The 27885-nt window shown below is 30.5% G+C and overlaps 12 protein-coding genes across 13 annotated transcripts; 6 read left to right on the top strand and 6 right to left on the bottom strand.

Annotated features, from left to right (window-relative positions):
- Positions 1-1392: 1392 nt before the first annotated feature.
- Positions 1393-3233, top strand: OCT59_004233 (uncharacterized protein; the record flags this gene model as incomplete). The annotated part of the gene is made up of 9 exons (XM_066148151.1): positions 1393-1419; positions 1512-1560; positions 1722-1732; positions 1841-2000; positions 2102-2251; positions 2330-2337; positions 2441-2572; positions 2646-2835; positions 2926-3233. The coding sequence occupies 9 exons, from the start codon at positions 1393-1395 to the stop codon at positions 3231-3233; spliced, it is 1035 nt and encodes a 344-aa protein (XP_065996777.1).
- Positions 3234-3793: 560 nt separating this feature from the next.
- On the top strand, positions 3794-4847 carry OCT59_004232 (uncharacterized protein; the record flags this gene model as incomplete). The annotated part of the gene is made up of 2 exons (XM_025315854.2): positions 3794-3944; positions 4036-4847. The coding sequence occupies 2 exons, from the start codon at positions 3794-3796 to the stop codon at positions 4845-4847; spliced, it is 963 nt and encodes a 320-aa protein (XP_025181900.2).
- A 622-nt stretch (positions 4848-5469) lies between these two features.
- On the bottom strand, positions 5470-7209 carry OCT59_004231 (uncharacterized protein; the record flags this gene model as incomplete). Its single annotated transcript, XM_025315853.2, has 9 exons — positions 5470-5646; positions 5715-5793; positions 5867-5953; positions 6037-6194; positions 6272-6361; positions 6433-6527; positions 6594-6726; positions 6813-6956; positions 7084-7209. The coding sequence occupies 9 exons, from the start codon at positions 7207-7209 to the stop codon at positions 5470-5472; spliced, it is 1089 nt and encodes a 362-aa protein (XP_025181899.2).
- Positions 7210-7405: 196 nt separating this feature from the next.
- Positions 7406-9942, bottom strand: OCT59_004230 (uncharacterized protein; the record flags this gene model as incomplete). Its single annotated transcript, XM_025315852.2, has 11 exons — positions 7406-7993; positions 8073-8107; positions 8192-8256; positions 8324-8594; positions 8676-8814; positions 8884-8967; positions 9055-9179; positions 9262-9329; positions 9400-9498; positions 9583-9634; positions 9741-9942. The coding sequence occupies 11 exons, from the start codon at positions 9940-9942 to the stop codon at positions 7847-7849; spliced, it is 1287 nt and encodes a 428-aa protein (XP_025181898.1). The 3' UTR covers positions 7406-7846.
- Positions 9943-10203: 261 nt separating this feature from the next.
- On the top strand, positions 10204-11702 carry OCT59_004229 (uncharacterized protein; the record flags this gene model as incomplete). The annotated part of the gene is made up of 4 exons (XM_025315851.2): positions 10204-10290; positions 10380-10421; positions 10515-10877; positions 10989-11702. The coding sequence occupies 4 exons, from the start codon at positions 10204-10206 to the stop codon at positions 11637-11639; spliced, it is 1143 nt and encodes a 380-aa protein (XP_025181897.1). The 3' UTR covers positions 11640-11702.
- A 1408-nt stretch (positions 11703-13110) lies between these two features.
- Positions 13111-16608, bottom strand: OCT59_004228 (uncharacterized protein). 2 transcript variants are annotated; one of them, XM_066148149.1, is made up of 10 exons: positions 16382-16608; positions 16196-16257; positions 15942-15976; positions 15726-15828; positions 14333-15633; positions 14196-14258; positions 13952-14130; positions 13677-13884; positions 13283-13534; positions 13116-13192 (listed from the first exon to the last, which is right to left on the bottom strand). In XM_066148149.1, exons 1-9 carry the CDS (start codon positions 16538-16540, stop codon positions 13365-13367), a joined length of 2280 nt encoding a protein of 759 aa, XP_065996775.1. In that variant the 5' UTR covers positions 16541-16608; the 3' UTR covers positions 13116-13192; positions 13283-13364. The 2 variants fall into 2 exon arrangements, with proteins under 2 accessions (XP_065996776.1, XP_065996775.1); XM_066148150.1 differs by having other exon boundaries at positions 13111-13509; positions 13594-13884.
- Positions 16609-16788: 180 nt separating this feature from the next.
- OCT59_004227 (uncharacterized protein) lies at positions 16789-19681 on the top strand (the record flags this gene model as incomplete). The annotated part of the gene is made up of 1 exon (XM_066148148.1): positions 16789-19681. The coding sequence occupies one exon, from the start codon at positions 16789-16791 to the stop codon at positions 19024-19026; it is 2238 nt and encodes a 745-aa protein (XP_065996774.1). The 3' UTR covers positions 19027-19681.
- Positions 19682-20265: 584 nt separating this feature from the next.
- Positions 20266-20647, top strand: OCT59_004226 (uncharacterized protein; the record flags this gene model as incomplete). Its single annotated transcript, XM_066148147.1, has 1 exon — positions 20266-20647. The coding sequence occupies one exon, from the start codon at positions 20266-20268 to the stop codon at positions 20611-20613; it is 348 nt and encodes a 115-aa protein (XP_065996773.1). The 3' UTR covers positions 20614-20647.
- On the bottom strand, positions 20440-21878 carry OCT59_004225 (uncharacterized protein). The gene is made up of 4 exons (XM_025315850.2): positions 21746-21878; positions 21636-21669; positions 21024-21562; positions 20440-20946 (listed from the first exon to the last, which is right to left on the bottom strand). Exons 1-4 carry the CDS (start codon positions 21782-21784, stop codon positions 20836-20838), a joined length of 723 nt encoding a protein of 240 aa, XP_025181892.1. The 5' UTR covers positions 21785-21878; the 3' UTR covers positions 20440-20835.
- Positions 21879-22284: 406 nt separating this feature from the next.
- Positions 22285-23690, top strand: OCT59_004224 (uncharacterized protein). Its single transcript, XM_025315849.2, has 5 exons — positions 22285-22556; positions 22618-22666; positions 22755-22912; positions 23000-23065; positions 23150-23690. The coding sequence occupies exons 1-5, from the start codon at positions 22428-22430 to the stop codon at positions 23393-23395; spliced, it is 648 nt and encodes a 215-aa protein (XP_025181891.1). The 5' UTR covers positions 22285-22427; the 3' UTR covers positions 23396-23690.
- On the bottom strand, positions 23647-24724 carry OCT59_004223 (uncharacterized protein). Its single transcript, XM_025315848.2, has one exon. The coding sequence runs from the start codon at positions 24646-24648 to the stop codon at positions 23680-23682; it is 969 nt and encodes a 322-aa protein (XP_025181890.2). The 5' UTR covers positions 24649-24724; the 3' UTR covers positions 23647-23679.
- A 464-nt stretch (positions 24725-25188) lies between these two features.
- On the bottom strand, positions 25189-27163 carry OCT59_004222 (uncharacterized protein; the record flags this gene model as incomplete). The annotated part of the gene is made up of 3 exons (XM_025315847.2): positions 25189-26710; positions 26829-27003; positions 27081-27163. The coding sequence occupies 3 exons, from the start codon at positions 27161-27163 to the stop codon at positions 26153-26155; spliced, it is 816 nt and encodes a 271-aa protein (XP_025181889.1). The 3' UTR covers positions 25189-26152.
- Between the last annotated feature and the right edge of the window lie 722 nt (positions 27164-27885).

Here is a 27885-nt window from a genome sequence, read left to right as displayed (position 1 = left end):
CAAAATTTTTAATTTGTTCGTGTTTCAATATAACAATTCGTATTTATTATCGTTTTTAAAACATTGTGCAGTCACTTAAACTGTAGGGTTAGAGTTTGTTTAGGTTAAGTTAGGTTGAGTTAGGTTTAAGATTAGAATTTATAATGATTGATCAACCTCGATCTTTTTTTTTTTTAAAAAAAAATATTTATACCTTATAATTTTAAATAATTTTTGGCTGATTAAATTTTTCTACAATATCAATTTTTTTTTAAAAAAAATAAAAATAAATTTAAATTGTGCTAAGAATTATTTCGTAATGCCCCATTTTTGTTATTTACTAAAGATGTCCACCTGAAAGACTTTTGAAGTCAGAAAAAATTTTGACAAAAAAAAATGTACAAGATATAATCAAAGTAATCCTGTACAATCTACACTAAATCGAGCTCTCTTTGGATAAACAATGATGATAGAAATCCTCTAATATAAAAATTTTTTGAGCTCAAAGAATTCTCACATAATCTAATTCTACATCTTTGGTAGATTAGTGACGTAACGCATTTGACGATCTATCTTTTACAGTTTACATAATCTAGTTTGCATAGTAGTTTGCATATAGTATAGTTTGCATATTATTGATCTGCTTTATGCGCATATAGGCATGAGAAATCTTGACATCTGTTGAACCGCAAAAACTTGATAAATCTTGGGTTGATACTTATTTTCGACCCATTCAGGTCTCTAATACAAATTATGATGAGAACTAGGGTTGCAAAAATTACATCGATTTTACATTCAAGTAGAACGACGTTTTTGACGTTTTTATCAAATTATTCGGAATTTAGGGAACAGATTTTCAGATGTAAAAAAAAGGCATACGAATTCCTTTTTTGAGAACGCGTGAATTTTTACATACAAGAAATGCTGCGTTACGGTGATCTATCTCAGGAATAATATGTTAAATGTCAGAAATGTCTAATGACTACTAAAAATGTTAGATAAGACTATAGGTCCGATATACTAGTACTATACCGTCAACTTTTGTGTGATCTTTTTTTTTTTTGAATTACAGCATTTGTTTCTTAGATGTTATTGATATTACAAATCCAAACAAATAAATGTGTAACATAATCATATGTACCATTTATACAAAGACGTTTCCGCCACACAGACGAAATTTACAAGCTTGATTTGGTAAATTATTTCCAAAAAATTTATTTCTCCGAAGATTTAATGGCGTCAATGCGTCTTTTCCTTTCCACCCTAATTGGGCCAAGCCTCATTCAGTTTTGGTCAACCCGCGTTTCACAGATTAATGTAACCGCACTATCGAAAATGCAGGAAACACAAGACTAACATTTCTTTCTTCCATTCTACCAAAGTTAATAGTTTTTATCCTTGTAATTTTTATAAATGGCAAACGTTACTGTCCCTTGCCAGGTATATGTTACTCTAACAACTTTTTATGTTAGGTTCAAAATTTCAATGACTTAATGGAATTCTTTATACTTTTGTGGACTATCGATTTCTAGTATAAAACTGGTAGAACACTGGGTCAAGGCACTTATGCTGTGGTAAAAGGTTCGTATTTATTTGTTCTCTAAGCAATTATTATGAAATTAGAATTATCTTGGCGCGTTTTTATCTAGTAAACACGCCTTTCGTTTTTTCCAGCTTGCATTTTTCATATCAAAGCATTTTAATATTAATTTCACTTTTTTTTCTTTATTCGCGTTTTATAGAAGCTCAGCATGTATGTAACTTTCGTTTCTTTTGTTTACGCTGTCATAATTAAGCATATTTGAATAATATTTTGTAAAGAGAATCTTTATATTTAAATTATCTACAAAATATATTTTAGATTAAGACGGGGGAATTTTTTGCCGTCAAAATCATCAACAAAAAGTTGATGGAAGGTAGAGAGCATATGGTTAGAAACGAAATAAATGTTTTAAAGCGAGTTTCACAGGGCCACAAAAACATCTTAACATTGGTTGATTATTTCGAGACACTAAATAATCGTAAATTGATTATTCATAATTTTTTTTGATTTTGTATTATAATGATTACTTAATTATTCATTCCATTTGTTTAATTTTCAAAAAATTTTTTTTTTTTTCAGTTTACTTAGTTACAGATTGGGCTCGTGGCGGTGAACTTTTTGATCGTATTTTAGCTAAAGGAAGTTATTTTGAACGTGACGCAGCTAATCTTGTTAGGAGTATAACGGAGGCTGTCGCATACCTGCATGATAATGGAATCGTTCATAGAGGTGAGTTGATATCGATTTTCTTTCTTTTTTAGCCTCCTTTTAAATTATTTAAATTATTTATTTTCGTATAATTTATAGATCTTAAGGTATTTAAAATAATTTTTTCTCGAGCATTTAATGGGATAAAAAAATATCAAGCATCCTCTTTTTTTCGTTCTATAACTAATTACCGACTCATATTATTTTTAGCCAGAAAATCTTCTTTTTAAAACCGAAGACGAAGAATCTGATCTCCTTATTGCTGATTTTGGGCTTTCTCGGATCATTGATTCAGAAAAATTTCATGCTCTTACCACCACGTGTGGTACACCTGGTTACATGGTAATAATTAATTTTTCATTAAATTTATTAAATTTTGTGAACTTATTTGTGTCACATTTTAATGATTTTTTAGGCACCCGAGATTTTCAATAAAACCGGTCATGGTAAACCAGTAGATTTATGGGCTATTGGTGTAATCACATATTTTTTATTATGCGGTTACACGCCATTTGATCGGGAAAGCGCCAAAGAGGAAATGCTGGCTATTACCAATGCTGACTATAAATTTGATCAAGAATACTGGGAAGGAATCAGTGATACTGGTACATTTCAAAAAATATCTATGCTTGTTGGAGTTAGATTTAACCAGTGAACCTAAAATTAATATTTCTATTACCGTATCGTATATATAGCAAAAGATTTTATCAACAGACTATTAACTGTCCATCCTTACAGTCGTCTTACCGCCCATCAAGCTTTAACTCATCCATGGCTTACCGAACCTTTACCTAGCCCAGTTGGTGGGGAACGGCCAAATATATTGAACAATGTTCGAGATAACTTCAATGCTCGTAAAACATTCAGGAAGGCTGTTGATGCAGTTAAAGCTATTAATACTCTCAGGAGTCATTCAAGAAGTCCAAGTCTTGCCAACTTATTAGAAGCATCAAGATCTGAGGCAGATGAAGATGTTCAGCAAGTTTTGTATGTTGAGCATTAAGGATATTGTGTATATTGATATATGGATTGTTTAAATTGAATTTTTTTGGGTGTATTTATTAGCTTGACAATTTTTTTGGGTTGTATTTATTTTCACTTTTTGGTTCATTCATTGTTTATTTGGTAATTGTTATTCAATATTCGATTTGTAGAAAGATCATTGTGTAATATTGAAAATCTGTATGTAAACAATAATCTTTTATTTATTTATTTATACATTATTTTGTTCCTCCTCTGTTTTATAAATCGAAAAGAATGAAGCATATTTTTCTTTTGAACACATAAATTAACAAGAAATAAATCAAATCTTAATGTTTTAAACAATTTTAAACAACTAAAAACATGGGAACATATTTCGTAGTACAAATTATTTATTGTAATACATTATTATTAATTTGACAAATTTTCTCAATGATATAATTTTTAAGGATAAGGGGGGGTAAACAAGAAATGTGTTAATTGCTAAAGCATTCGTTCAAATAATTTTTCTTTTGTTTCTTCAAAGTTAAATTATCTTTAGTTATTTGTCATAAAAAGCTTTTAATTTTTTTTAAAAAAATTATGTACGAAATTATGAACGAATTCATTAATTTTCGATCATTTATCATATCAAAAGAATATGAAGTGGAATTTTATAATAAAGTTTTATCATTTTATTGTTATCTTCCAATTATTTTTTTTGTCTTTTTGCTTTTTTCCAAGGCATTTTATGGCAAGTTTATTTTATTCATTTCCTTTTTTTTTTTGTTGACTTTTATTAACAAAAAAAAAAAATCATTTCTTTATTAATTAAATTTGAACAGGAAAATTTCATATAAAGGAACTTGGTTTTTTAAACTTACCGGGAAAATTAGGATGGTCTTTAATGGAATTGGTCTCTCCAGCAACATTCCTTTATAGTTTCTTAGCACCATCCCCATTTATCGATCATAATGATGATGAAACTTCTGAAACTTCTATTAATTTATCATCTTATACTACAAGTCAAAAAATTCTTGTATCATTATTTTTAATTCATTATATTAATCGTTCAATAATTTATACTTATAGAGCACCAAATATTGCTCCGATAAATTTAATGGTATTTTCAAGTGCGATATTATTTAATTTAATTAATGGTTATAGTATTGGTAGATGGATTTCAGTATTTGGAAATTATCCTGAAGAAAAATATAAAGAATTATCATTTATTTTAGGTGTTATAATTTTTTTTATTGGAATGTGGATAAATATTGATCATGATAATATTTTATTTGAATTAAGAAGAAAAAATCAATCAAAAATTTCATTAGAAAAAAAATTCGATATTAAGAATGATGATGAAAAAAATCAATCTGATGATAATAGTAATAATTCTATGAATGATATTAGGAAAAAATATTTTATTCCAAATGAAAAGTTATTTTATTATGTAAGTTGTCCAAGTTATCTTGGTGAAACTATCGAATGGATTGGATTTGCTATCGCTTGTTGGTATAGTTTACCTGCTTTATTATTCGCTTTAGCAACACCTGCGAATTTATTTCCTAGAGCAAGACAAACCTTAAAATGGTATAGAGAAAACTTTAAAGAATATCCTAAAGAAAGAAAAGCTATTATTCCTTTTATTTGGTAAATATAAAAAAAGTCTTACTCTTAAAGTAATAGGTTTTTTTTTTGAAACAAGTTAAGGAAGATCAATGTACATCCGCTAAATAAGTAAATTACAAATGTTATATTATTATTCACGAATAAATTCTATTTTTTTATTTTTTGAAGAAACTTATTTTTTTGAAAACTGAAATACGTATTTATCAAAATAAAATAAAAAAAATTTACTTGACAAAATTCTATTATCAGTATTGCTTTACTTGGCCTGACTTGATCCACATAATATATTTTGCAATAAGGGTGGTCAAGATGATGCCACCAGGAGGGTCAAAGTACGACACTTTTGCTGTACTTAATTATTATTCCAAACTTAAAGTTAACTATCTTATTCGGGAAACATTACACACAGGTTAGATCATAATACACGCTGAATTCAAATAAGGCGTCAAAATACCAAAAGTATTTTATTGTAGTAACTTTAAAAAAAAGGTCGAAAGATGTATTAATTTATATAATTTTAATAATTATTCAAATGCTTTATGTTAAATCTACGATCACTAAATTCCTTAATTGTGAATGTAAAAACACAATTGCACAAAAATCTAAAATAAAATTAAATTAAAAGAATATTCCTTCTTTGTTGTTATTCATTCCTTTAAATCATTAAAACCAAATACTTTTAAACCGATATAATTTTTTTGATCCTGAATCCCTTCTTCGTCACCAGCAAATGCTAATAGATAACCTTTTGGATGCCATGCCACAGAATTAGTTGCAGCCATAGTCTTAATTCTGTAGACAGTTTTGCCAGTCTCCACATTTGACTATATAAATTATGAAACAGATTAATTAAAATAAAAATAAAATATACCATAACCGTTTTACAACTTACGACAATAATATGCTCATCTTCAGAAGCTGCTGCTAAATAAACTCCATCATGAGTAAAACTAATCGTTCGCACTGGGAATCTGTTAAAAAAGTTATTTATATAAACATTTATCGAACGTTATCAATTTTCAAGACAAATATGCGACGACCTACTCTAATTCTTTAAATGACCTTAGACAGACACATTCTTCAAGATCCCACAATGTAACCAGAGCATCCGCTCCCCCAGCAGCTACATATCTGTAAGTAATAATTATGTATAATATATAGTGCAGTATAATTATTTAAATATCTTTATAAATTTATAATTATCAGAAGCTTACCGTTTTTTTGGATCAAAATCAATACAATAACAATTTGCAGTATGACCTCTAAGCACATGGACTGGCTGTAATGAAGGCCATTTCAATATTTTAATAGCTCCAGAACCAGTCGTTAAAAAGAACAACGAACAATCATGGTTCCAACTAATTTCATTAATCTTTCGAATAGGAAATTATTTGTTAATAATGAATTGAGAAAATTCAAGCCATAATATCTATAAGTCCATTATACTACCTCATCTCTTATATCATCACCTTCTGCATAAGTTTTAACTATAACCGGTGAAGGTTTATGTCTCGGATCGATAAATGAAATTTTATCATCCTTTTCAAAATTTTTGCATTAAGATTACAAATTTAATAATAAAATAAAATTTTAATGATTTTTAACCAAACCTTATCACCAACTGCAACCATTGAACCGTCCCAGCTCCAGCTGATATTTATATTCTCTCCGTCAGTCTTCACGACGTGTGTACATCGCTTTACATCTAAATTTCATGGTAAGTTATAATATTTTATATTCTTTCAAGATTCATTTATAATAGAATACGAACCACGTGTATCCCAGAATCTAACTGTCTTATCAGTCGAAGCTGTCGCTAGTTCGTGCGGTGATTGAGGACTCCAACAAAGTTGATCTACACTTTCTTCGTGTCCGAGTAACTTGATGGAATATTTTATGTCTTCCTATAAAGTTTTGATAAAATAAACATTTATTAGTAAACTCCATAAAGAACAAAAATGAAATATAAAAATTAAGAAACGTATATTACTTGATCCGCTTCCCATAATCTCACTGTTTTATCAACGGAACCGCTTGCAAGTTTTCGACCGTCGCAATTCCAAGCTACTGTTCGTACTGTCTTTATATGGCCATTTAGGAGTTTGGTTCTACATTTTGCGAAGTATTCTTCTGGCTTTTATTATATAGCCATATGTGGATAGAATGATTCTCGTTCAGATTTATTATATTATTTGTTGTTGTTGGATAAAACCAAAACGGCGAGCCAAAGGACGAAACACATCCTATCCAGAATTTCTTACAGATTCGTTTCCCGAAGGACCTTGTGGTACTGGCTTTCTAGGCACTTTTTTCGACGACGACGGTGGTTGTGGAAGTGGTGCCATGTGATTATAATAATTATTAAAAAGTGTATTTCCGTAAACCATTTTTGAAGTTTTTGTATTAAGTTTCCCGAACGACCAAAAATGGCTGCAGGTCATGATTATTTATATAATTATGTCGTAAATTTACACACACATGCTATTACATATTTGGAATCAAAAATGCTGTAGTAAAAAAATACATAATAGTTCTAGACAATTTTCACATAATTTCATTTGAACAAATTTGTAATTCGAGAGTTATGCGTAGCAGATATGAAGAACAAGAAGCCAGGAACGAGCAAGCGGAGGCAATGGTATCTAGGGTAGAAGTAAAATATGGCTAAACTTATGAAGCATCGTTAGTAATTTAATAAAGATAAACTAAGTTTGCCCGAGTCTTGTTTGCGTTATAATTTTGTTGAATCAATTAATAGAATTTGATTTCTATCAATAATTTATTATTGAGCCGAAGATGAGTAATTTGCCAGATCGGCGATAAGCATTTAATACAAAATTTCATAAGTGACGAATCATCAATATTATATGATAAAGAATAAACATATTCTTATTTTATGCTTTATAAGTTTATATTAGCAAATTATTTTATGCTTTATAAGTTATATTAGCAAAAAAAGTTGACATTGTACATTGATTTTGTATATATAAAATAAAAGAAAAAAAGTTCAAACAAATAAATAGATTAATCAGAAAAATCATGTTCTTTCGATACCCATGCATAATCACCATTTCCTTCTTCGGAATGGATGTGGTTCAACCATTGCTCAACGCCAATAGCTTGATAATGTGACCGAGGCGAAGAGAAAAGATTATATACATGATGTCCACCCTAAACAAAAACGTATAAAAATTTAAAACAAAAAGCTTAATCAAAAATAAATGTTAAAATTAATGAAATAACAATTTACCGGAATCGGGATAAATTGAATTTCGGCTTTACAGTCTAGAATTATTAACCGGAATGAAAATTAGAGATGAAAAATTTATTATAAAATCAGAATTAAATGAATCGTCAAATTAATATTACTTTTCTTAAATTCCTCAACGAAAATACTGGATGATTTAAAAGGTACTGATGTATCACGATCGCCGCTAAAATTTGGTAATCATGTTATTAGGAATTTTTTTTTAAAAAACTGGCGTAAAATTCAAAACTTACTGAAACACCAAAAATGGGACTGAATCCTCTTTGATGAGATGTAGTGGCGAATGTTCTCTCAAAAATGTAATATCTTTCGTTTGTCGTCCTGCAATTTTCTTTGAAAAGTAGTCTGAGATCCATGAATTCTGTTCGCCTACAAGGTCTGTAATAGCATTAATCAAGACGCAAGCTTTTACAGATGTGTCAACGTTTTCGAAACCAGGTTGATATTCTGGCTTATTTGGTGTGAGCGCAAGCACCGCGGCAATCTGGCCTCCCGCATCATCACCTTAATCACATTTATGTCAGATAAGGTTAAATAATAAAATATATACATCGGAGGAATTCAATAAGACATTTAGAAATTTACCTGCTACCGCTATAAACTTTGGATCTCCACCAAAATGTTCGATATTTTGTTTGACCCAGCGCAAAGCTCGTTTAGCATCGATCAATTGAGATGGGTAGAAAGATATTGGTGCAAGTCTGTAATTTATAGATACAACAACCTAATGAAAGAAATATATTTTAACATTATATAATAAAAGTTCATTTTCAATCCAGTTTAATACACTTACCCAACCAACTTCAGCCAAGTGACGTATCAATGGATATGGAGATGCTTTATCTCCTCTTATCCATTCACCTCCATGAATATACATCTAGTGAACATTTTTATAGCAATATAAATTATCAAAATCTGAATAAATTCAGCAGAATAAAGTATGAATACTTATGAATTTACTTACGAAAACAGGTTTTGAAGTAGATCTGGATATATCCTTGCGAGCATAAACGTCTAATGTTAAATAATTTACTTGTTCGAAATCATTTTTCGTCGCTTCGGATTTCTCTGAATGAGTAGCATAACCAACTAAAAAATAAGAATGATAAATGTTATAAACGGGCTTTGACAAATAAAACTATCAAATCAAATGATATAACATTGAACTTACTATCGGCATATTGGAAAACATTTTGAGGAACAAAATGCGGATTCACCATTCTTTGCCAGAAAGTTTCACTGAAATTTTTGTCCCAGGAACATTATAAGTTGCTAATATATATAGTTAGCGATTACTTGATATAAGTACCTTGTAAATGACGGTAATTCTCTTTGATCTGAATATGACTTAATGGCTTGTTCAATGGCACGTCTTGCTTCATCTGCGTCAATGAAAATGACGACGAGTCTTTTATATAACAAAATGGTATAAGTCATCAAATGATAGATTCAACCTACATAAGAATTAATTGACTTAAAACCTTTAACACACCCAATCATATTTAGGAGATCAACTATGTAAAAAAGCTGTGGAATAATTCCTCCTGAATATATTAAAATTAAAAAAAATGAAGGTTGAAAAAAAAAGGATAAATAAAATTATTTAAATTTGACGGGTTTCAAAATTATTTGGACTTTTCATAAACTTACTGAAAACCCCTAGCAATGAGGCTATGTTGATAAGAACAATTTTAAGGACTATAACGGGCAAGGGCCATTCAGAGATTAACGAGAGTCCGAGAACAACAAGGTACTGTAGTCGAGGTACCACAGGTATTCTTCCTTCAACGCTGGCATAAGTAAGACCAGCAAAGAGAAGTACAAACGTATAGTAAATAATCGCAAAAACCATGATTGTTTAAATTTGTAAAAAAAGTAAAAAGCGGGAAGATGTGTATTTATTACGTGTGATGAGGATCCGTGCAACTGCGGACATTTTAAACATATTTTCACGTTTCAAATTCTACTTGATTGGTCGAAACAATGATTTGAGTGTAAAACTTTACTTTTGATCTATTTTTTTAATTATAATTTAACTATTCACGTGATAATCGAATCTTGCATAACTTCCAAATACGTTACTAAGAAATCTGAGGGTCAAGTTTCCCTTGTTATGGCACATACGACAGCTTCTTCGATTTATTCTGCAGCTGAAGACGTTCCTCTTATTTTAGCACCACAATTTTCTGCTTTAAAATCTGTAAGTTTTAAACATTTTACATTTGAACATTTTACATTTGCCATGATACTTCGAAAATCTTATAACGAATTCTTAAATAACTCTATTAGATAACATTATCTCAAGATTTTAACCTTGATCTGCCTCAAGTAGCAAGTATTCGAATAGTAATTATATTGCTGTTCTTAATTCCATAATAGCCAATTTAACTTTTATTACCTCAATTATTTACTATATTATTGTAGAAAAATCATGATTTTCAGTTAGAACGACAAATTATTGCAGAATCCGAAAGATATAAACAAGAGAATGCTACATTAACGCAACTCCGTGCTCAAAAATTACAGGCACTTCAAGAGGAACGAATTCGTAAACAAAAAGAAGAAGCTAGAAAAATAGCTCCAGGATTTTTGGATACAAATTTGAGAATTTTAACACCAGTTCCAGTAAATAATACACAAAGAAAGACCAGTCAACAGGCAGAGAGCGGAAATAATATAATCAATGTTAGCGAAAATGTCATAGATGAACAGAAAGTACATGTACGATCTGCTTCGGATGATATGGTATTACATGGGAAGATGAAATCGAAGGAGGAGGGAGATGAGGTAAATATCGGCTACAATTTGCATTATTTCCATGAAAATAAATAGCTGAATCAAGATCGTTTATATATTAAATTATTTTATTTACTATTTTAACCAATTCGATTGTTTTAGACTAAACCAGTGAAATCCTTTTATTCGGAATTTGAGGATCCCCCTAGAAAACCTTGGGAACAATCAAACATAATTCAAGATGACATATCAATTTTTATTAGGTCACCAATATCGTCCAATGAAGCTAACAATCTTGTTGCGAATGGAGGTGTAACTGGATCTTCTAATTTTTTGGGAACCTCCGCTAATCATGATATGATGGTTACTAACCAAAACCATCCAAGGTCATTTCATGCGTCACCACTCCTTCAACCTTCTGTAGGAGCACCTTTACCATCTCAATTATCCAATCAGACTTTTGCTCCGGACCTTCTATCAAATAATCTTGCCAATCTACAAATTTCTCAAAATACACCTTTAAATATTCATAACAATACGACTCCACCCGTTAAAAGTTATTCGGCTCCATCGTCTAGTCAAGAGCGTCGTCCTTTACTTCAACCATATTCTACCCCTCCTATTCCTCCTAAAGAGGTATTGCCTACATCATCGTCTTCTCCTAAAAATGAGGAGCATGATAGTGATGATAATTCTGATTTAATAAACAAATTTATTAACATGGGATTCACAAAAGAGCAGGCTATTGACGCGTTAGTAAGACATGATTACGATCTTCAAAAGGCAACTAATTATTTATTAGATTTACAATAATTTTTATTATAATAATAATAAGTATAAGTGTTTAAAATAAACGTTATATAGATCTTTATTTAACTTCTTCCGTGGTACAAAAAAAAGTGACGTAAAGCCGTTAAATTCATTTGATGTTACACAACATAAGTAATTATAAGTAATTTTCAAATTCGCCGAACAATTTGAACAATTTGTTCTATCATCTTGTTATCGTTTTTGCGCGTTTTTATTAATAAATCATGGTAAACCAAACGAGTCAAAACATTACACATAATTGTAAATGGGGTGGCTGTACGGACAAGTTCGATTCTATGTTGTCGTTGTGGAAACATGTTGAGCAGCAACACGTTGATAATGCAATACCACGTTTAATACATTTTGTGAACGATGACGACGGTACATAATAACACGTTTAATTCTTCTGAACGTGCTACTATTATCATTATGTTCTTAAGTTGAAGTTGCTTTTAAATTTAATATTCTTACCCATTAATATTTTATTATATAGAAATTCCTGTCACAGCACCACAGAATAGTACAGCTATGATGAAGTCCTCTATTGATTTTGTTGCGACTTCACAAATAAATCAGTCTCATAATGTTTATCCCACCGTTCATACAGGTGTAATTAACACCACTGTGAGCGGTACGGGCAATATTAATAATGGACAAATTTTAATTCCAATGTTGCCAAATTTAAATTTAAATTTACAAGGTGTGCAGCAAACAACGCAATCTCGATTACAACAAGGTTCTCACATGTTAACGTCACAAATAAGTCCAACTATAACATATGACGACCCTTTTGGGCGACTTCCTAATGCACAAATGATCAAGCGACAACAATATAACAATTTTATACTTCAACCAATGGTTGCAACTCAGTCTCCGCCTAATCTTCTGCAGCTGCAACAACAACAACAAGCATTAATCCAATTGACTAGACAGCCTAATATGAGACCTTTAGGGAGCGTGCCTAATAATCCTATTACTATTGATGATAACAACACGGTGGATGTTGGTCCAACTGTTATTAATATTAGTAATCAAACATTAGGCCGCCCTCCAGTAATTCAGGTACAAAAGAAAGGTTCTAATTTAAATAGGCAATCTTTAAGTCAGAATACAAAAAAATAAGGTATGCAGGAAACGAATTATCAAAATTTTAATACAATGTACATTCTCGAAGTTTAAATATATTTATTCTTTAGGATAGCTTCCGAAAGAATATTAATTGGGTCTGATTGTTTTTTTTGATTATTTTTCATTTTTAATTTATTTCATGGGTCTTCTAACGAAATATTTTATTTTTTTTGCAGCGATTTATATTTGAAACAATTTCACTAAGATGATTCACACATTTCTGAATTGTAGATTAAAATATTGGAAAAAGTTTGTAAATAAAATTTACTATTCTCACATTTTCTACGAAGGAATGAAGCAACTTTTTAATCGCAGAATATTAAAAATATCAAAAAACTGGATCCGTTTAATAATTATAATTAGAGAACCTTATCTCCATTTTTTCTTTTATTACAATCAGTATACTTGCAATATATCATTAAATTTCACTGTAAATTTGTAATTACAAAACAAATAATAAGAATAAAATACAGTGAAAGGATAGAGAAGAACTTAAATTTCAACTAGGAATATCTTACCCAAGACAAATTCAAATTTAAATAGAATGTAAATACGGTACAATTTGAAATGTTGATATAATAGCTCAATAAAATCTTATATTTAGATATCCCTTTCAGATTTTTTTAAAGAGACAGATAATCTTTTAGGCTTCTTTATTGGTCGATGATCCGCAGTATCATCCTTGAATTTACCACGGAGTGAAGAACTTGCAACAGTAGGTCTATCGTTTTCACTTCTTCTATCGCTTGTAAAGTAGACAGCTTCATTAGCTATATAGAAAGAATAAAAGTACCCATCACGAATAATAAATAATAAATTTGAGTATTACTTTGATAAAATATTCTAAAAATGTCAAATTTCCCTCATATTATAAATAAAAATTGGATAATTAAAGACGCCGTAGTTTCATACCGTCTATGGCCATACTCTTTCTTCGTGTAGCCGGCTCATGTGTCCCTCCTGAGCCTTCACTTCTTCTAAAATCCAAGATTTGTGTTTCAACATGATCTTTCATTTCTAACGCCATTTGGTGAATATCTGTTTCTTCTCTGTTAAACACCGAGGCATTCATAAACATTAACATTAAATCACGATGAAATGAATTGGTATCGTGGATGGTCTAAAACAAAATTGCGTTTAACTTTTTTATAATAAATACCGAGAAATATATATCGAATAAAAATTACCCCTTCACGAAGGCGTTTTTTCAAACTCTTTAAGTCCATTGGCTGTTTTACTATGTCATAATAGCCAGGCGCATCTTGTTCTCTGATCGGATTTTGAAAAACGCTAGCAAACCGATGATTATTAATTTCATGTAATATCATATTAACTAGCTTCTGCCATGTTTTAAGTTTCTTATCATCTATATAAGTAAATTATGTGAGACAAACTTTGAATTAAAAAAATGCTCAAATATTAATAATATACCAGATGTTTCACCACTGGGAGTTGGTGCGGTATCATATTGAAGATTGGGTGTTGGGGGGGGAACTATTAAAAACAAATAAAGTATTACAATTAAATAAAAATAATAAGTTTTTAACTTCGTATAAATATTTGCTTACGATCTCCAGGAGTTGAAGGTGGTGCCGAAGGAGTAGTCGCTATGGCAACAATTGGGGAGGTAGGCACTACACCGACACCGGAAGTTAAAGGTTCCTTGAATTCTGTCTGGGGTGTAGCTATGGCCTTTTCTTTTGAATCGTATTTATCCTCCTCATTTTCCTCCGGAAGAGCTGACAAATCAACCACGTTCATATTTCCAGCATCATCTTTGACTTCTTCCGAGATGACATCCTTATTTGTCTTTGTTTCAGCAGCTGGCTCAGTAAGCGAAGATTCTGTTGATTTTATGATATCTATTTCTTGTACGGTTTCTTCTTTTGTTGGAACTATAGATTGTTTTGATGTAATTTCCGAAATTTCTAGTTCCTTGCCTTTTTCTTTAACAGTCTCTTTATTTTCTGTTTCGTCTTTAACTGTAATTTTACTAGGTTGAACTTCGGATTCAAACTGTTCTTGAGACGTTAGAGTTTCTTGTTTATTTTCTTCCATCGAAGTTGGTGAAGACACAAGATTTTCAGTAAAATGGGTTCTTTCGGGACTTTCGCCGGTAACTTCTGGCAAGAATTCCACACTATGCTCACATAGATCCATTGCAACATCACCACCGATAGTTTGCGGAGTATCTTCTGCAGTAACGGAGTCTGTATTTGGTGAAACAACCATTTTCTTAGCTTGTTCAGTTTTAGAGACATCCGTCTCAGATATTGATTCGAGGGCAGGAACCGATGATTCAATTGTAGGTTTCTCTGTAGATTTTTCATCGTCAATATCCATACTAACTACATCTTCCACTGGAAGTTCAATATTGTCTTTTAGTATCTCCATATTTGTAGCACCATTTGTTGCCGCTTGAACATTTTGTTCCTTTAAGGGATCAATAACCAAATTTTCACTTGGCTCAGCAAGTGGTGTTGCTGGTGTTTGAGGTTGTAATACATCTTTATTAACTTCAACTGATATTAATGTCGGAAGTGGATTCACATCATTTTTCATAACTCCTGCCGTTGATGACGGATCCATTTCTATGTTTATTGGTTTGATTTCTATTTGTGGTTCTGTTAGTATTTCTTTTTCTATTACTGCACTTGTTGTATCAACGTCCATCGGTATTACAGATTCAATATTATCCGACAGAATTACGGGAGGTTCAATTTTAACGTTCACGTCAGAAATTGTATCAGTTGATTCTTTAGATACTTCTGCCATTGATGACTTCTCTAGTTCCCTTTTTTTTATTATTTCGATAAATTTACTATCGGATTTTCCTGACTTAATGTCATCGATTTCGTTCACAATATCCCTTTTATAAATAGATAACGAACGAATAATTTTAATATTCGATCTGCATTAACTTATAAAATGCCAATTTAAAGAATTTAGCTGCTCTTTTACCGAAATTTTTTTTCGGTTAACTTAATATCTGATTTCAATTCAACAATACGTTCATGATAAAGCTGACGAGCTAATTTCGCGGTCCATGGCATACGTTGCTTGTCTGTTAATAATTTCGAGACAATATAATAAAATAATTTTATAAAATGTTAACATTTCTTGGACAATTGGTTTAAAAAAAAAATTGGAAAATATAAATAAAATCTTCTCCAATACCATTTACATATTCTCCAGATCTCTTTTTATGCTCACTAAAATTATCGTTTTTTTTCGTTTTGATGTTTTATTCAGGATTAATGAAAGAAAAATAAAAAAAAAATGAATTCCAAGATCTAATTATCATACATTGTTCAATAAACCCAAAAAACCGTGATAGAATTAAATTTCTCGATTTTTATAATATTCTAATTTTATAGATCCATTGATACATGAACTAAATATCCCAAAGGATCGTTAAATAAAAAACATACTCTTCAATTTCTGCTTCATTCTTTAATGGATCTACTAAACTGTTATATTTATTGGCACAGTTCTAATATAAGTTATAAACAAAAAAAGTTAATAATAGAAACAGTTGGTTGAAGATCAAACAAGAAAACAAATAATAAAAAAAAATTTTTCTTGGAATAAGATCGTTTTTAGATCGATAAATCAACCTTTACAGTAAAAAAATCTGGGGTATGAGAAACCATTGGATGATGTTTCAATGTACGTGAAATGGCAAGGTAATTATCTCCATGCTTATAAACAGATTGTATAAGCAAGAGTTTTTCAAAAGTTGTCCAAGAATCCTCATCAACTTGTGGGTTCGCCATACTCTGAGATCTAACACAGATCTAGATTTCAATTTCGCTTTTGAAGCAGTGTTGACATGAAGTCATATGAGTGTGAAAGTGATGTAAACTTGGGTGGCTTAGTCACATAGTCACATATTCACGGGATCATACCCTTGATTTGATCAGTGACACATTGTTTTGGGCGTTTCCCAGTTTTAGAATTTGTTTATTTAACCAGATTTTCCGATTTTCCCAAAACAGTTTTCTACTAACATAGATTAGGCGATATGGACAACGATTTAAAAGGGAAACGCCGTCGCGTTTCTGATTTCCGTAACATTTTAGATGAGCATAATAGATTGGACCCACAAGATAAGAATTATTGGTCTCCGTCACCACCTTCTTCCTCTGATGAAAGTATGAGCTTTAATTATGACTCTAATGATTCCGAAACAGATTCTGACGCCGAAAATGACACGAAGTGTCCTGCTTTGAACAATAATAATAATACTAAACCAAAAACAAACTGGCCCGATGTAATTGTTATCTCAGAAAGCGAGGCAGATTCTTGTAGTTCAAGTACCATTACAGATGATTCATACAGCACGGTGACTGGTGAAAATAACCATAATTCACGTGTATTTGATGATTGGCAGTCTTGGATACCAGAACTATCATCAAGTGAAGATGATACACCTGTGTCTAATGCAATAAAAAGACAAAAGATTGGAAATCGTTCAATTACTTGTTTTATTTGTGGTGGACCTGAATTATACTTAAATTTTATCTGCGTGTGTTTTGGCTGCAATGTTGGTTATCATCAATTGTGTCATGACCCAAAAATCAGTAATAGTATTGCGAAAAGTATCAGTGGAAAGTGGTTTTGCACGAGATGTCAGAAATCCAATAATGAATCATCGATTTTATATGGAAACCGATCTGTCAATAGTGCAAAGATCGATACAAATTCAACTCTTAATAATGACAAGCTTAAGGAGGACGCTATTGAATTTGTTAACCGGCAAGCTTCCGGTTGCGATGAAGGAACAACAAACATTGATGATTCAAGCAAAAAAAGGAAGCAAGATTTTTACCAAGAACAATCAAACAAATGTTTGGTAACTGTTAAAAAAGGATCATCAGATAATATTGATAGTTCATTGCAATCTAAAGCACCATCTGGTCAAAGTCGGAAAAAAAAACGTAGAGGTTTATTGCCAGTGATAATTCAACCGTTTGAAAGGAGACACAATACAGCATCTGAACTTCGAAAATTATTTGAAACATGCCCTTTGTCTATAGTGAACTTTGATGAAATTTTTATTCCTGAGGAATGGAGTAATATCGTAGAAATACCCACTACTAGCGTAGAATATATTCCACCGGGCGCAAATCCTATTACGAATCCCGGCACAAATCCTGTCACGAATCCCACCACAAATCCCACCACGAATCCCATCACGAACCCCATCACTTTCACGGAACCCATCACGAACCCCATTACTTTCACGGAACCTATCATGAACCCCATCACGAGACCCATCCAGAAACCCATCTCGAGGCCCATCTCGAGACCCATCCCGAGACCCATCTCGAGGCCCATCTCGAGACCCATCCCGAGACCCATCCCGAGACCCATCTCGAGACCCATCTCGAAACCCATCCCAAAACCCATCCCGAACTCTCTCACAAAACCCATCATGAACTCTTTCACGAAGCCCATCACGAAGCCCATCACGAACTCCCTCACGAACTCCCTCACGAGGCCTATAACGAACTCTTTCACGAACTCCCTCACGAACTCCTTCACGAGTCCCTTCACGAGGACAATCTTCAAGCCGACCCCTATTCCAAATCCCATTACTATCAAACAAAGTATATATACTTCTAAGTCGTTGAGTGACTGTAGGGTACCCGGAAGATTTTCAACCTTAGCTGGAAAGAATATTGTTCCAGCCAGGAAACATGCTAGCTCACCTAATAGAAATCCTGCTACCCCAGCTCTAAAACGTGTTCACTCACCATCAAAGAACGAGTATACACCTACAAACAAGCGTGTTGTTACTTCTAATAATAATAATAATAATAATGGCTCGCATACTAATCCATCAAAGAACGAGTATACGCCTACAAGCAAGCGTGTTGTTACTTCTAATAATAATAATAATAATAATGGCTCACATACTAATAAATGTATTACTCCGATCAAAGGAACTGATTCACGATCACAAAGAACAATGGTTTCAAAGGATAAAGGTTACTTGACACCAGGAAAGAGCAACACAATGGGAAATGGTGGAGATGACTCATCAAGTGATGATGGCTATTCTCCTTCAAAGAGAGTTATTACGACAAGTAAACCAGTTGGATTAATAGATGCTGATGATGCAGATTTTAACATTATGTCGTTATTGCCGCCCAATCTAATTCCTTGCTTAAATTTTGGAGAATTAGCTTTTAGGGAAGGCACCATGGATCGAAAGAAAACTATCAAACGCGGACGAATCTTTCCTGTTATAAAGTAATATTTTCTTTGAATATTATGTATATATGATGGAAATGAGAAAAAAGGTTATAGAAATAAAATCATCTTCGTAATAAGTAATTATTCGTTGATTCTTGAGATAATTTATGTAATTTATATAAATAATAAGATACATAATGATGTCAAAAATCTCATATAATGTTAGTTTGTAGTTTGTTAGATAATCGATCTTCCAATAATCCATAGAAATTAATAATACAGTATTTACAATGTTAATTATAATGGCATTTCAATACTTTACTTTAATTAACTTAGAAATTTAATACAAGCAAAAATGAAAAAATTTTTTATATAATTATACTGTAATTATAATTGTGGGGATATCGTGTTACATTGCTGATCATCCCAATACATTATTTCTTCATTTCTTTAGCTAACAAATTAACAATGATGTTGCTAAATTTTATAAGGATAGAAAAAAATATTTTCATCTCAAAAGTTTGATTAAATCTTTCTCAATCCATCAAGCAGGAACAACCAGTAAATCGCACAAGCTAATCTTGGATTATTCTTATCCAAAAAATTTCCTTTTTTTAAGTAAAAATTGATATTTTTTTCCCAGTCTTAATATCCTTTCAAAATATTTTTAATAAAGGAATACGTAAGAACTGAACCACATATCTGTATTTCTTTACAACTTAGCGTATTGACAAAAATATTCATATGCCCATAATTGGATATATTTTGTAAATTATTTTCAATTTTTAGCTATAAAAAGTAAGTATATAACATTTCAGGCATCTATAATAAAGTTTCAAAAATACAATCTGGAAGAGTATCCAAAATGAGAATCGTGAAACTTCTGAAATTGATGAATTGATGCAAGAAAATTTACTACAATTTAACGTTATATACTAACTGTATGATGAACATTTCGACTAAAATGTTATCCAATATAAACACAATGAAGAAACGACCTGCATTAAAGATAATCGTAACACAAATTTTCACATACAATTAGTAATCTGCACTTTTTTTTTAAAAAAAAAAAAAGATCCTTTGTATAAATAAAACTTCAACTTAATCTAGTAAACAGAAAAAAAGATAAAGAATAATTCGCAAGGTCTTTCTTGATGATAAGTCGAGAGATTTACAAAAGCGCTTATTGAACATTAGATCAGGAAAAAAGTGGATTTTTTCTTTTTCTTATACATAAAGAAAAACTTTTTTTTATTTCCATTTTCCATTCATATTCTTCTCAATATTCACGCTATACAACATGCCACCGCAAAATATTAGTAAATTTTCACGAAACAGAACACAAAAATATTATACGAGACACCAACATTCCAAACCAGCTCCGTACACAAATTTGAAACCAACTTCATTAAAATCAACATCGTCTTCAAAAAAGTCTTTTAAACAAATAAAATTTAAAAATGAATCATTAATTGAAGAATTAGATAATTTAGCAGCAGGTGATTTATTATACAACACTACAAACAATTCCAACAATGTTATAAATAACACAAGAGATGATGAAGAATTACAATCTAGTGATGATAAATTGATATTGGATATTGAAAATACTCTAAAGGAATTAGAAAGTTTTGGCGTAAAAGAATAATTTAATATTTAATAAAGTGAATTTGAAACTATATAACTTACTTTACGTTAATTGTATCATAAAACAGTTTAAATATTTTATTTTTATAAATATTCATTATAAAACAAATAAAAAGGTTTTTTTATATTACATAAATATGCATAAAATATGATTAATTATATTTATGAATGGGGATAATGAAATGAAATAATGATTGGAATCGAATAAAACCAGTATATTATTTTACCAACCACAACCTCCCCAATCACCACCTCCCCAACCGTTATCACAACCTCCAAATCCGAATCCTTTGTGTCCTCCAAATAAAGCATTACCAACCAATAAACCAGCGGCCTATTAAAAAAAAAATTATAATTAATTATTAAATAAACTTTTTTATTAAGAAAAAGAGAAAAATTTCGAATACTTACAGCGCCACCTAACCCTAATCCCATACCACCTCCTAAGCCCAACCCATGTTTCTTTCCATGTTTATGATGGGATAAAGCTCCAAGAGCAGCAGCAGTTCCCAAAGCAGGGGGTACGTAGCTGGCAGCAGGTGGAGTGTATTTGTTGGGTTTGTTGGGTTTGTTGGGTTTACTGGACTTATCGGGTTTACCGGGTTTACCACTATTTAATCCTAATTTACTTAGGAATCCACTTTTTTTTGGTGCAGTAGCTGTTGTTGATGAAGTAGAAGTACTATCATATTTATTATATGGGTTATATGAATCTGGTTGAGGTTGACCACCAGGATAACCAGTATATGAAGTAGAACTTTTTGAGTCTGAATGTGGATATTGTGGATCTTGTGGATATTGAGGATATGTAGAGGATGCTGGATAACTTTGTGGATTTGGTGTAGGCATTGCTATGGGCATTGATGGCATTGATTCTTCTGATGCAGAGTATGGAGGTGGTGCATCTCTTGGGTCATCCCAAGAACTTACGGGAGGATTTTTTGTTGTATCTAAAGATACAAGAAATTAGATAACAATAATAAATAATATAATAAATTATCACTTTATTTCAGTTATACTTACCAACAAAGAAGTATCTTCCAACACTCGGCTCCCACTGCAAAAAAAAATTTTTTTTTTAATGACTTGTAAATAGTATAAAATGTAGATGACAAATTTTATTTTATTTTTACCTGAGAAACCCATCCTGGAGGTAGAGGTCGTGTATCCATAATTTATAAATTATTGCTAAAAAAAAAAAGCTCGCTTTTTTTCACAAGATTTAAAATATAGCAAATTTAGTAGAAAAAAGAAAGTGTGAAATATAAAGCAAAAAAACAAAACCCTAGCATGGTATTTATATTATTTTTGATTATTAATTTGAAACGTGTATGTATGACCAAAATTATTTTTGAATCTAGTTGTTTCTGTTTAGAATTCCACAGCTGATCAACTGATTACTAGGCAATTAGTGCCAAGGACGCAGACCATTCAGACTATTCTAGATAATAGATATTATTTCATTATTTCATCAATCGATTTAGTTTCCAATTTTAGTATTATGATAAAGTTCCATACTTTAAACATATTTATATTAGCTCATATATTAATATATATACACTTTCTTTTCCTCTAAACTTTACATTTCAAAAGTTTAGAGATTCACGTGAAATCACGTGTTTCAATTCTTTTTTTCTCTTTGCAGCGTAAATCATGAAAAAACTTTACTCTTGTATCACATTCGTTTGTACTGCTTTTTTTTACTCCTTTTTTCCTTATCCCGTCGCAAAGCATTTTACGACACTTTTCTTGAATAGGCTTTTACCTTCCTGTTTTGCATTTATATTTTATTTTCTATATATTAGGTATTATAGAATGACACCAGATTTGACAAGTAATGAAGAAAATTCTAGATTAAGGAACATTGCTCAAGAACTTTGTAATCAACTTGCAATTAACAGGGAACAAACTAAATTATATAAAAAGCAAATCAATGAATTAAAGGTATGTCATAAAATTTTAATTTTTATATTGATTAATGTAATAATATAATTTTTGTTTTTAGGGTAGAGTTGAGGAATGTGGTGGTCCTTTATATAGGCAAAATTATCGAGGTTTTGTTGATAAATTTATTTTTATTTATTTTATTTTATTTTTTCCTTAGATTTATTTTAACATGGTTTTCTTAATTATAATTAATAGGTCCACCATTTGATACTGGAACAGATATTGAAAGACAAAATTCTCAGCTAATTTATCAAAATCAAACATTAAATGAAGAAAATGCAGCATTAACAGCGATTGTCAAAGAATATGAACAATCATTAAAAACTATTATGATGAAATTCAGATATCAGGCTGTAAATATGTTATACCTATTGATATTTTGGTATTTTTTTTTTATTTTGAAATATTCTTTTAATTGATTTTATTTTTATAATAAAAAGTATGAAATACAACAAAGTAAATTGGAAATGCAACGAAATTATGAAATATTATTGGAAGAACAACGGGTAATTAAAAAGAAAGAAATTAGATGATTTATTTAAAATTATAAAAATTAATACGTATTTTATTTTTATTTATTTGTTTTAAAGGCAGCGACGGCACAAGTATTGTCCGAGAATGCGTTATTACAGTCACATCTTTCAAATCTAGGAAATTTAGTTAGAGAAGCGTATAATGCGCAGTCTGATACCGAAACCGATATTTTAGTAAACAGTTTAATTACAGAAAATCAAGGACTAAGACAAATGTTGAAGATTGCAGATGGATCTGGATTTTCAACGTCATCATCGGTAGTTCGAGAAGAGGAGAATAATGTAACTGGACAAGAGGGATAAATTTGACAAAAGATTAATTTTTATAGTAATAATAACTATATAAAAAGGAGGGAACCCCGAAAAAATTGAGTTATGAAAGAGTTAAAGAAGAATTGCGGAAGAGTTGTAGAAGAACTATGGAAGAGTGTGAAAGAGTGTGAAGAAGAATTGAGGAAGGGTTGACGAAGCAAAAAAAGTATAGATTAGCGTAAAGAAACTATTAATATATAATATTTAGTAGATTAAGCAACTCTAGACTGTCAATTTATTTTAATTGTAAATTATTTAATGAAATATAAAATTTTTTAAATTTTTCTACAGATAAAATGCATCAAAGAATGATAATGTTCACATTTTATATAAGGTTCAATGAACCAAGGAAGAGTAAAAAGAACAAAAACTGTCATAAATAGACTATCTCTAATTCTCTTCCATAAAAATTTTTGACCTTGGTCTAATCTAAATTTCGAAAAAGATTCCCAAATCATCATAACTATAGCATTGAACAAAAAGTAGGTAAATTGTTCTAAAGTAAGATATCTACTTGAAGAATATAAAATATATTCATGTAATATACCACTAATGGCAAAAGAAGCCAATGTACCAAATATTTTTTGTAATTTAGCGGGAAAAGAAGAAAAAAGATAACAAGCAGGTTTATAACCTAATTCAACAAAAATTTCATGAAACATTTGATGCCATCTAATACTCCATAACTCTCTTGGATTTTCAGAAAGATAAGGTTGATTAAAAATTGGTTTTGAATAAAAAAGTAAAGAAATTAACCATAATTTTAAAGAATTCAATTGATCATTAGTTAATGTTCTATGTAAAAAAGAATTGGGTGTTGAATAAATGTACTTCAATAAGTGAGCAGATGAAAGGATTATTACTTCATAAAGGTAATTTATTGAAAAAAATAATGCGCCAGCGTAAATATAACAATAAAATAGGTTAAATAAAGAGGTGAATGGAGGTCCATCATAAAAGAAATACTCTATCACTCTGATAGGAAAAGAAGTTTTTGGAATATCAGGAACAAATAATTCTGAGAATTGCGCACAAATCATATAAAGTATCCAAACACAAAGATATATTATATAATGACGATTAATGTATGATTCAAGACGATCTTTTGTAATTCCTTGTTTCAAAAGATCATCTTGTCTCATAATTGGAATATTTCCTTCTTTCGCTCTCCAATAAAATAATGACCATACGAATGGTTTTATATAACTTGGATCATTTAAAGATTTCTTCAACCAAATAAGCATTTTACAACTATAAATGAACGAAAATAACGCAATTGGAATCTGAAAAGTGGCAGCATATCTATTTGAAAATATTAAAGGAAATGAAAATAGTGATAAATTTGATAATATTAATATCGATTTACGAAAAATTGAATTAGGTGGTGAAAATGAGAATATAGAAAAAATTGTTATTGGTAGAAGAAAACAAAAAAAGTTATATGTTGACATATTAATCGGTGGTGATGGCCCCGAAAAATAGAACGGTTTTTTAGTACCATAATAATGTATTATTATGATTAATAAAATTAAGAGACTATGAAATAAATCTTTCAGATATTTTAGCATATTATTATTTTATTTTATTTTTTTTTTAAGATGATTTTTTTGACAATAAATTTTTTTTACAGAATTGGTCATTGAGAGGGCCCTCTTAATTTTTGAATAACTGTTATTGTGTCATTGTAATAGTCAGTCATTTAATAATCAATTGTAACGTAACGTAACAAAATTCGGAAATTAATATCTTTTGTGGGGATCGTATTTATGCGACATGCGTATCACGGATTCGCAACAAAAACTTTTAAGATAATCAATAGGTTAACTTACAAGTCATCTCGTTTTACTTATTCTCGTAAGCTATTATTTGGTCAAATCATCACCGTTGAAGCTTTTACTGCAAAAACTTGGAGAACCTTTTTTTGTGCAAAGGTATTCATGGTTGATTATATATTCTAAACTTCGATTGCGGCATAAAATGACAGCCTTGAGAGGATATACGCATTGTTTCTTCGTAAAACTAGTCGCAAATAGCTTTACTCCTCCTCATGAACTCCCGACAGAAGCTGTGCTATGCTGTAATTGTTGAACATTCAGGTTTCTGGGAAAGAAAAGTGCCGTGACCGTTAGGTTTATTATTAACAAATAAAACAGAGTATATGTGTTTATAACTCTTATTGCTTTTCCATTTTCAAAATAATGATAGAATCACCGAGTTCTGACAGAAAAATTAAGGATCTTGGCTATAACAACTGTTTCTTATATGATATTAAAAAGATGCTGCGTCAGAATCATTCATGAAATCTTCTCGACTTAGCATTGCCCGGTATTTTGAAATGATGACAGCAATAATAATAGTCGAATTCTATGTTCGAAACTACTTTGAGAAAGTACAGTTAGTCATAAATTGGATTAATTTAAATCAACCATTATCGAGAGAGAAATATGCCCTGAATAAATGGATTAATTATTATGCGTCGCGTCTTAATTGTGTGAATTCATTTGAGAATAGGAATAGAAATTCAGTAATATATTTTTTATTTTCACATTAGAAGTTAAATCAAATACAGAGAAACCATTAATTTATAATAATAATAATAATATAATTAATAATAATAATAATAACAATATTGTAAGGCTACGCACGCACTATTACTTAAACGTTGTATTAGTTGTATTATGAATTAAAGAAAAATATATTATCCCTATGCTTCTTATAATGTCGATTGCCACTTTTCTTTCTCAATGATTACTTCGCTGCTTTAGTCATTGTCTTATTCGTATTTTCAACATCCAATGTTCTGCAAACAGGAACCAAACCACCATACCGCCATTCAATTTTACATTTTCGACCATTCTCATAGTGCCAATTGTATAAAATTAATACGACCAATAAATATAAACCAACACTTGCTAATATATGCCACATAGCATGTAATTGAGGATTATATGGAAGTATACTTTTTTCTCCACCATTAACATAATCACATAAATGTAAATCGATTAACCAAGCTGTTACAGCACCAAGAAAAATCAATAAACCTTTTTCAAATAAATATTTAATTGGAGGATGAGAATTTTTCTTTTTAGAATATATTTGAAACATCAATATTAAACTAATAATTTCTAAACTACCAAATGAGATATGAAAAAATGCAAATTGCAAAGCTCCTGTTGTTATCGTTATTGATGCTGTACAGAGTACTGCATGTAATGCTAATAGAATTGGTAACCATTTTCCTTTTTTACCAAAAATTGATTCTATCAATGAGTAAAGAAGTGTTAATGCTGACCATACCATTGGAACCTTTAATCGAAATAAAAATTGAAATTTCAATAGATCACGGAATTATTTAAGCAATTAGTTATAATACATAGTTACGTGTATATATACATATATTTATTTAATACACAAATAAAATTACCTCATCGAGGGCTTGCATTTGACTTGTAAGTGTACCATGGAATAGCAAACTCCCTAGACCAACGACAGATATTAAACGAAAAGCTAATCGAAATCTAAATGAATTGCATGAATTTATCCTTGCACCAACTTCTCCAAATATTATCATTGCAATACTGGATATTGTATTCCAGAATCTAATAAAAATAAAAAGAATAAAATAAATGAGAAAAATGAAACATTGATTTAAAAAAAGTTTGAGCTATCAACTTACTCAGCAATGTAATATGAATGTGCATAATTATCTTCGCACCAATCAACTGAACTTGTAAGCGGCCAAATACCTTGAGAGGACATGGTTTTAAGTATGTTTGATTTTTTCAAAATAGATATTCAAAGAAAGTGAATAAACAAAAAAAAGAAAAATTGTCAAATTTATCCTTCAAAAAAAAAGGAAGTGCATGGAACGGTAGGAGCGTTATAATTAATTTTTCGAATAAAAGGGAGAAATCAAAAGGACATTGATCAAATTGAGATTCGGTATTTATTAAATTTTTTGAATCAATTGAGCCACGTTACCCAACCTTCTGTAAATCTAATTGACTAAATCGCATGCAATAAATAAATTTCATTGTATCTTTTTTTAAATAATAATGCAATATTTAGCAAGTTTTTAACGTTTTATGCAACCAAAAAAAAAATAAATCCGAGCTTTTTTTCGCCTAGTTAATTTAATTATCGATTATATTTTTTTAGCAAATGATGAACAAAAACTTCTGAAATTTTCAAAGGAATATGATTCATGAGAAATTTTTCACGTCCGTCGTCACGTTCAGATCATTGTTTTTATGATTAATAATCGAAAATGATGCAGTGTAAAGGTCCCTTGCATTTCAACAAATATCCACGGTTGAACCGGTTGGAATATTTTACCATAACCTGAAGGAATTATTTTTCCGTAATAAATAAATCTGTTGTACGACTTTTGACAACTAACAAGTTATATTGTCCCATAATTTTTCAATGTCATCTCAATTTAATCACTACCCCAGTAAACAATTGATTTGACATTTCTTTAT

The sequence above is a fragment of the Rhizophagus irregularis genome, chromosome 12 (assembly GCF_026210795.1).
Source record: "Rhizophagus irregularis chromosome 12, complete sequence".
Taxonomy (NCBI): Eukaryota; Fungi; Glomeromycota; class Glomeromycetes; order Glomerales; family Glomeraceae; genus Rhizophagus; species Rhizophagus irregularis.
This window is presented reverse-complemented; position numbering and strand designations above follow the sequence as displayed.